A 9,551-nucleotide genomic window follows, 5' to 3' on the forward strand; every position below is an offset into this window, starting at 1 on the left:
GATTATGGGTAAGGCTTCAGCTGAAAATTTATGTATCTTATGGGTTCCCTCTGAACAAGCGTCATAGAGGTTATGCTGAGGCTGCCTCCGTTGAAACTGAAATGACGTGAAAAGAGTTGAATGTCCTACCCAAGCCCTGTGCAGTTCCTAGGATGGCAGATTGCCATCACTAGGAGGCCAAGCTGATATGGGAGGTGCCTATACTAGAGTATGTAAGTGAAAGATTAATGGTTGATGATCCGCATACTGAGTTATGATGATTCAGGGCTATCCTTGACGGATGTAATCAAAATTTGTGGCACAAGAGTACGACCTCTGCAGAGTGTTAAACTATTCGAATAGCCACGTCCGCGGTCATGGACAGTTGGATGGCCATACTGTTCCGTTGTCAGATGTTTTCTAAAATGAATGGTGACTTAAAGGGTGACTTTGACTTGAATCACAACAGAGTTGTGGGAATGACACTAATGTTCCCACTTGAGTAGGTCTAGGTAAATAAAGGGTCTTTGCTATTAAGTGTTGATGAAATAAAATTGGCTTTGTGCAAATGAACCTAGAGCTTAGAACCCATTTAGAGCTATTAGTAATTCTATTAGTGTGAGTTTGCGAGTACTTTAAAAAGTACTCATGGCTTTGTCCCTGGCTATTCAAATGGCCAGACTATGAAGAGGAGAACCAGTATCCGGAAGGTGGACAGCAAGATATCTACGATAACTAGGACTACCTCCTGACGTCAAGCGTTGCCTATGGAACAGATGGACCACTACTACGTATCTTCCGCTATGTGTTATGTATTTGATCTTTAGATCAATTTTTGTATTAAGACTTGATCATGTGATCCTTTGATGTAAGACAATTATGGTTTGTAATGAATGATGTGATGTGATATGAACTTATTATGTCCCGCAAAAACAATCTTCCTGAGATTGCGATGTACGGCATAATAGGCATCTGGACTTAAAAATCCGGGTGTTGACAAGTTGGTATCAGAGCCATTGTTTGACCTTAGGAGGCCCTAGTTAGAATGGACGTTTGAAAAACTTAGCGTCAAAAACAAATGAAGTTAATATTTCTGAAAACTTACTCTCACTCTTGTCTTTGAGATATTTTCAAAAAGAGAAATGCATGCTCTACTTTTCCTTGTAATTCTACATAAAATTTTGACACACTTGCACTTCTCTACTTACTCATCCAATTCACCTACAGATGGAGAAGCTCAACCACACCAAGTTTTACCAGTTGGGAAACGGAGGAAGCCTGATCTTTGAGAGGGACTTGGATGCCTTAGCTGAGTATCTCGAGTGCCCGCACCCGGAGTTCTTTGGAGGACAAGTCAACGATCAGCCTGGAGGGCAACTGCAGTGGGTCATAGTCGCAGACATGAGGGGAAAGCTGGAGGCACCCATGTCCGAGAGGATCCAGTTCTCCTTGAGGGAGAACAACTGGCTGGATGGACTAGCTCGAGCCATGCAGGAAGCACTTGCCCGACAGTGTGGGCAGAATGTGAACCAGCTCAAGGGAACTCACTTCGCCCACCTTGCAAGGCATGACTCAATGGGAGCGCCGATGGATCTGTCACCTCACCCCGAGGTGAAGTACCATGTGGAGCACCTTGACTTCATGTTGTGTGAGACTCGCAAGGAGCTGGACAACTCCCGCGCCTATGCCAACCAGACCTACCTCCACCAGACACAGCAGACCGAGACCATCAAGATCCTTGCCAAGGAGCGCAAGACACTTCACCATCAGCGTGCGAAGAAGGAATACACCGGTGCTCGCCTCCGCGCAAAGATAGCATCCCTGGAGGAGACTGTCAAGGCACAGGAGACCCAACTGAAGGATCTGGAAGGAGAAGGTGAAGACATCCAGGGAAATGATGAAGCCTACCTAAGCAATGATGATGACTTTGAGGAAGATGAAGACCTGGATTTCCACACTGATATGGAGGGCTACGAGTTCATGGAAGCCGGAGTGGATGACTTCATTCCGATAGAAGTGGACGAGGAGCCCATGGATTCCGATGATGAGTAGTATCACTAGATTCACTTGCGTAGGTGTGAGTTTGTATCTGTCCCTTTGTATCGTAGAGTGAAGAAATGGTTCTTAAAACCATTGGTGTGTTAGCTTGTAATGTTTGGAATGAATGAATGAAAGTGTTGTTTGATTTCAACATACTCAAGTTTTAAACTTTCTAAACTTTACCCAAACAAGTCATAGAAAATTCCCTCTTATCTTATGATCTATCTCCATGTTCAGATGGCCCCTCTAACCCGCAACAACAACCCAGATGCACTGATGCAGATGCTACAGATGATGGTAGAAGATAGAGAGGTTGAAAGAGCTGAGCGACAAGCCAACCTTGCCATACTGCAGCAGATAGCCCAGAACAACCAAGGACATGGACATAATGATCATCCTGGATCTAAGTTGAAGAACTTCCAGAATAGCTTCCTCCAGGTTTCTGAAATCTATAGACACTGAAGCCCAAGAAAAAGGTAACTATGCCTAAAGTCACAAATAGTGTAGAGATGGTGAAACCCCAGATCCAACCTTCATGGTCTTGAACCCACACAATAGCAGTCCCCACGATCAGTGAACCAGCATTGATTGTGAAATAGTTCCAGTTGAAGAAAGAGCTCTTTTTTGTTTTCTCCACTTCATCGGTGTCATCAAATTGATCGGCTCCGAAGGATGTAACACAAGGGCTCTGTGCACCATATCCTAAACCAACCATGTATAACCCAATGAAGAATATGTACTGAGAAGAGACTGGATCTGACCAAACAGTCCAAGTGTGAGGACCAGTTGAGATTAATGGAAGTGCTACTGACAAAAGCAACATCATCATTCCCTGAATCGACAAAATGAAAAAAAAACAAGGTAAAGAAACATATTAAGAAAACTGATCCCAATTGTTGAGTCTACATGGTAAGGTAAACAAACATATTTTTATATTTTTCCTTTTTATTTAAGCCTGTAGGTTGGTTGCTTGTTTTCTTAGGTGTTTAGTTCTAAAAAAAAGTTTATTAGGTGTTTAGTTTTCTGGCTTCTTTTTTCAATTGTTTATGTAGGAACCACCTTTGTGGCTGTTCCTTCAGGTGTATAGTTTCGATCATTCTTCACATTCCCATCTAATACAGAAAGGACACGCATTTAGAATTTTAGATGCATATTCGAGTGAGAAAAATGTGTTGAATGAACATCCCATAGTATTAGTATACACTTGTATCATTCATCCAACAGAACATCATCATATTGGGTAGTAAAAATAAAGTTTCTACTCCTTCTGTGTAAATAGGATCTCCTTTGTAAGTGATTACTTCAAGAAAATAAGGTAACTACTGCAGCATAAATGGGCATGAGTGATTTGTAGCACTTACAGCAATGAAAATCGTGCAGGAGATCAAAGCTGTCTGGTACTTCCCCAGATATGAATCAGCAACGAAGGCTCCAATCAGAGGTGTGAGGTAGCTAGTACCTTGCCAAGTTGCAACATTTCTTGCAGCAGCCAAATTTGTTTCATGTAGGACTTTTGTGAGATAACTGACTAGATTTTTTTGCGATCGAAGAGTATGCCAGAAAACAGCTGCAAAAAAGTAGTTTGTTTTCAGTTGGAGCTTGCATTGAATACAGAACTTGACCATAAAATTCTACTGTAAAATTCAACAAGAATTTTGTTCAGTATAAGAAGAGGTAAAATATTCTCACAAACAATGTTGAGAATTGGGATGTATGAGTGTGAAGTATAAGTGTCATTGTTCAAGTAAATTTCAAAAAAAATTGCTTACAACTATTTAAATATCACCATTTCTATGCTCTTCCAATAGAAGGTTGATTATAATACTGAGTATTGTCCACTATTAACCTATTGTTAAGGAGGAGGCCTTCCACTTCCCTGTGAGTTTTCTGAAAGCAGGATGCCCGCTGATGCAAACAGATCCATCACCTGTATATTCTGCGGTATTCTACATTCATGGTTAAGGAAATAAGCAATAATGATAAGTCTGTCCCATCTAACTTTGCAAATATGTGTGAATAAAAAAATGTACCACCTCTGACCATAAATCGATGTCGAAAGTTTGTCTAAACTTGAATGTATGTAGATACTCTTTAGTATATAGATGCATCCGAATTTGGAATAATCTTTGGCATCTTTTATGGATGGACAGAGTACATTAAATACTATTATAGCACCGATAGATAATTATTACGAGCAGAGGGAGGACTGGTAATAAATAACAGTTCCAATTAACCATTCGGTTATTGGTCAGTTCTTTTCGGAAGCGTGGGTCAAACCATGATCGTTGGACTCCCTAATTAAACGCCACAATCAACGAGGCAATATTAGTCTTGGACGTGCGTTTTCTCTATACCAATCAACGATTGCCTTGGTCCCAACACTTTCTCATACGCGCCGGTTAATCTGTACCGGAGGGAGTAGTATAACACATCAAAATCAGCTTAAATATATAATACCGAACTGATGAGATGGTGGCTTTAGTTTTGTATTTATTACCTTCATGTATAACACATTAACACATCCAAATCTTTTCAAATATAATACCGGATTTAACTTGGAACTAAAAAATTCAAACCCAGAGAAAGTCACACAAAAAATTGAGTGCACACAATTTTATTCCAACAAAATTTCTTCTGTCATTTTCTCTTACTTGCAACAGCGTGTTACTAAGTTCTCGCAAAAAAAACATAGTACAGAGAGAGAGAGAAACAGAGAGAGACAGAGACAGAGACAGAGTCCATGAGCACAAACCTCCTGCGAGGAGTTGCCTGCGTCCAGCAGAGGGCTCTTGTCAAACTGATCCGTGGAGTCCATCGCATTGTTCTCTTGGGACAGGACGAGATGAGGTTAATGTGCTGAGAAAGCAAGAGGAAGAAGATAACATGGAAGTAGTGGACCTACAGGTTGGATGTCTCAATCATCCAATGGCCCTAGAGTGACGCAGCCGGAATAAGCAACAATAAAGAGGTAATTGCACCACAAGTACAAGAACTTGTTCACTATGTGCATTTTCATACAACTTCTTGTAGAGTGTGTTCCACTCATACAACTTGTCCTGAATGTGCACAACTCATACAATTCAATGTGGTGGCAACACGTGGCAATTTCCAGGTGGAAGATAATGGTTTTCATTGCAGCGCTGAAGAACTAAGATAATTACGAACAGGTCCTCACCATAACCACCGCAGAAAATTGCGAACAGGCAAATGTTTTACATCTTTTAGCTAGTTCTTTTAGCTAAAATGGATCTAAGATAATTGCGAACAAGCAAGAATTGTTTTACAACTTTTAGCTTGATCGAGATGCACAGAAATTGCGACGCGGATAGTTGGCCGTTGGACCAGTACAGACGTGCATCGTATACTGATTGAATCGTTGAACCATGCGATGTTGACAATCCAAGTCCCTATGCTAATTTTCTAATTCTTGCGTTCCATTTTCGCCGCAAATAGGAGATTTAGAGCATCTTCAGTCGCGTCTTCAAACCGTCCCCAAACAGCGTCGGATCGAGCGTTTGAGCGACGTGTTTTGTTCGTGCCGAAGTCGCTCCCCAGTCATGTCCCCAAAAAAAAATTTCGAAAATTTTAAACTTGTGTGAGATTCAATTAAATTCATCCAAACTAGGCATATATTACATAGATTCGAACGAGATTCGACTAAATTTAAACTAAACCTAATCTAGAAGTACTTGCGGCGACCGGAGACGTCGTAGTACTAGTGGAAGTTATACATGTCGTCGGTGACGACCTCCTGCTTGACGCGCTCGTCGGGCTCGTCGACGGGCTCGTCCTTCACCAAGCCGCTTGGTCCTGCCTCGACGTCGTCGGTGAGGTCCACGAGCGGCTTGCCGGAGTCGCGGATGGACATGCCGATCACCGTCTCGACGCCGCCCCTCCAGGCATCCTTGTCGTTGAGCGACGCCAAGAACGCCGCTCGCAGCCCTGGGCAGTCCTCGGGGTCGTCGCTGCTGGCGATGAGGCGCTGCTGCCGCTCGTACTCCACGAGAAACGCCGCCTGCGACGCTCTACATCGACGAGCCCGCGGTGGCGCCAATGCAAGCGCCACAAGCCCAGCCCTAGCCCCAGCCCCAGGAGGAAGACGACTCTGAGCTGCAGGCCGCGCTGGCGGCGTCCCGCGAGCTCAACGACCTCGAGGAGCTAGCCAAATGGCCGCACCTCGCCTCCGCGCTGCGCGCTTCCGCGCTGGAGGAGATGGCCAGGAAGGCCCAGGAGGACGCCTAGGCCGAGGCGTGGGCGTCCCTCGCCATGGCGCTTCGGCACGAGGCGGAACTGCAGGCCGGTGCGGCGGAGCAGCGGCAGAAGGAGGCGGCACGGCTGGCACGCCTGCGCAAGCCGGCGAGCCCTCCGGACCCGCACTCCGCCTGGGAAAGGGCGCAGTGGTCGCCCTGGCCAGTCCCCGGCGCCCTCCGACGTGTCCAGCCCGGAACGGCGCGTCACCGCCGGGAGGCGTCGTCCTCATCGACGGCGATGACGACGAGTACTACTGGGAGTAGGGTGGCGCACTGGCGGCCACTGCGTCCCAAACCCTGGACTAGGATCTCCTCTTTTTTCAGTTTAAAGGCTTTCTTTTGTGTAAAAATTGCCCAAAATAGGGTTAAGTTTAATGAACTCTAGTTTAAATTTAATTTGTTTTATTTGTTTTATTTTTTATTTTGACATTTGGGATGCGTCCGCGCGTAGGGGGCAGTGCGCGACCCAAACGGACAGATGGCCAGGTCCGCCTGTCCGCGTGGCCATCCAAACGGCCCCATCCAGACTATCAAACGCGTCCGATTTGGGTCGCCGCGTTGGAGATACCCTTATATACAAGAATCGAGAAAGCGTCTAATGGTTTCTTTACATAGGATTACAAAACACATGAACTGGAAAAAACATAGGATTTTAACTGGGAAAAAACATAGGATTTGTCATTTGGATAAAAGAAAGGAAAAGTGCTTCGATTGTAAAACAAAAATAGCTTAGAGTGGATGCTAAAACTCTATGAAATTGAGGTGTAGGATTGCAATCGGTAATCCTCCAAAAATTATTTTGAAAATTCTTCAAACCGAAAAACGTCCTAATTAAGCATGTTAAAAATGCTAAGAGAGTTGAAAATGACAGTGTTAACGCGTGCCTTGGCTAGCAACAATTGATGCGATTTTGGCACAGCTGGAGAGGGCGGAGGTCATAGTTCAAAAGATTATCTTATTCAAACTAGCACAGAGGTAATTTCAGCTCCTTCCCAAAATATGGGTTGTGGTGGATCCTGGATCTCACATGGCACACGGATATACCTTAATTAAGATACAAAGCGTGTACTAATTACTACTAAGACATTAGGTTAGCAGAACCAAAGCAGCAGCGGAGGAGTGAGGGATAGGCGGCGTACGTAAAAAGGAGGCAGCGTATGTAAAAAGGGAAAGACCTGTTTGTAATTAAATTGTTTCCTCTGTGTTTCTGCGAAAACCAACGATTCCCACTTGACCAAGGACACGTGTTGCCTCCTCTTTGAGTTGTATAAACCATGCACATGAAGGACAACGTTTTGTACCACCTGAACACACTTTAAAAGTTGTTGTATGAAAATGCACATAGAGAACAACTTGTTGTATCTGTGGTGCAATTACCTCAACAATAAACAGTAGCTCCAGCTAACATACGAAATGCGTGAGATGCTTATTCCAACTGCCTGTGATGTCACAACCAAGTATCGACAGACATGCCGCACATGATGAGACAAATAAAATAAGGCGTATGAAAATATTGAAAAAAAAGGTGCAGTATTCAGTCATGACAATCACAAACAGAGGGAGTTGCAGCATCAAGCGGGGAGTAGGGGACTTCGTAGCATCAAGCCATCAACGCCTCAACCACTATCCTTCCTGGTGTTTTATAGAATGACGAATACCCCTTTCCGTAGTGGGTCTCACAAATCAAACAGGAGCAACACGAGGAAAGCCATTAATCTGTATTTGCAACTCAGATACACGATCCTTCCCAACAAAAAATCCTAACTGAACAAGAAAAGTAACGAGCGCCCTGGAGTTCTCGGCGGCACCACGCTGCAACCTGAAGAACCTTCCCAATCCCCACCCAAATCAACGAAGCATACAGATGCGCGGGAAATACAACTGCAGAAATTTGAAGAATTTACTCACCGCGAGAGGGCGGCGTGAGCTAGCTGGTTGGATTCGGCGGAGAACCTGAGACCGCCGAGGAGCGCGCCGCTGCAGCCTGCTGCAAGAGTGGAAAAAGCAGGACGGGAAGACGCACCACGCGTCCGTTGCGGTGTTCTCTCCACGGAGGGGCTCCAACCGCTGGTAGGTACGCGCGCAAAATAATTCTATGGAATCTAACATATAGTTAGCTGCCTGAACAAATTTTATAAATTGACACGTGTTTATATGGTAGCTTAGATTAAAAACAGGTAATCAAATTTTATATATATTTTCTCCTGCCGCATGTCAGTTGTTGGATTGGTCCACACACAGTGAATCTACGGAAGGTTTAATAGAATTTTTTTTTGAGTATGATCATGGGGGAAAGCAGTAGCGGAACTACAACACAATTGTTGGACGGGCCAGCCCAAAGAAGATCATATATTTTTGCATTTTTGGGCCAATTTTTCTTCCCATTCTTCAGTGTTTTGGGCTGAGCTGGACGGGCCATGGCCCAGTTTTGTTTTAACATAGGTTCGCCACTGGGGGAAAGCATTCTTGCCTAGATAGACTTGCGCGTGCAGAAAAACACCAAGACCTAATTTATTTCCATCACCCAAACATCTATGTAGATTCTACGGTAGAAGCAGTTCAAAGAAATTAAAACACATGTTAATAACAAATGTAATAAAGTTAATAATTTAAAACAAAGACAATCAAAGTGAACTTTTCTAGCTTCACCTTTTGCATGTTAATTTTCCCTCAAAACTCATAAGACAAAGTTTGCACAAGCCACTATTTTTTCACAATACTCTAGTTTCATTGAATGCATTATGTCTCGGACACCGCCCACCCCCACCCCCTCGCAATAAAGGGTGTGAAGCCCTTATTCCTCGCCATATTGCTATCGAGAACTTCACAAGTGCAAACAAATAAAACATGAGTACTAATGAAAAAATCAAACTTAACACGACCATCGCTACGACCACCGCCACATAGATAAGATGAAGGCTGGACAATAAACCGGCAGATCAAAAGCTGATGATCCACGATACCGAAACACCACATGTTGTCAGATGGTCGTACAAATTTTATTCCATGTGATGACAATTCATGGGTTGTTGGGATTTATACCCATGCAACGTCATCTCCACCGTTGAAACATCGTCAACAAGAGGACACACAATCCTAACTACTAAGAAAATAAGTCCAATTTAGACGTAGACAAGGGGTTATCCCTCTCCTGGCACTAAAAGATCATCAAAGACGGATTGAAACAGATCTCCGGCTTCTTCTGATAGGTAGGTTCTATCTTTTCCTTGAATTGGAAAATTGGCATTCCACTAAGCTAGGATGGTAGAATTAGCTTACAGG

General features: G+C 43.9%; 1 protein-coding gene across 1 annotated transcript; it reads right to left on the minus strand.

Moving 5' to 3' along the window:
* Window positions 1-2,304: 2,304 nt before the first annotated feature.
* On the minus strand, window positions 2,305-4,834 carry LOC124694740 (protein NRT1/ PTR FAMILY 8.3-like). Its single transcript, XM_047227691.1, has 5 exons — window positions 4,772-4,834; window positions 3,866-3,965; window positions 3,381-3,547; window positions 2,477-2,851; window positions 2,305-2,367 (listed from the first exon to the last, which is right to left on the minus strand). Exons 1-5 carry the CDS (start codon window positions 4,832-4,834, stop codon window positions 2,305-2,307), a joined length of 768 nt encoding a protein of 255 aa, XP_047083647.1.
* Between the last annotated feature and the right edge of the window lie 4,717 nt (window positions 4,835-9,551).

The sequence above is a fragment of the Lolium rigidum genome, chromosome 3 (assembly GCF_022539505.1).
Source record: "Lolium rigidum isolate FL_2022 chromosome 3, APGP_CSIRO_Lrig_0.1, whole genome shotgun sequence".
Classification (NCBI taxonomy): Eukaryota; Viridiplantae; Streptophyta; class Magnoliopsida; order Poales; family Poaceae; genus Lolium; species Lolium rigidum.

Excerpts from the sequence above, each read along its gene's own strand:
- LOC124694740 (XM_047227691.1), bottom strand. The coding sequence starts at position 4,834 with ATGGACTCCACGGATCAGTTTGACAAGAGCCCTCTGCTGGACGCAGGC. Across the intron at positions 3,966-4,771 it reads CAGGCAACTCCTCGCAGGAG|AATACCGCAGAATATACAGG; the intron begins GTTTGTGCTCAT and ends CCATGAATGTAG. Across the intron at positions 2,368-2,476 it reads CCTTTTTCTTGGGCTTCAGT|TATGGCAAGGTTGGCTTGTC; the intron begins GTCTATAGATTT and ends TATCTGCTGCAG.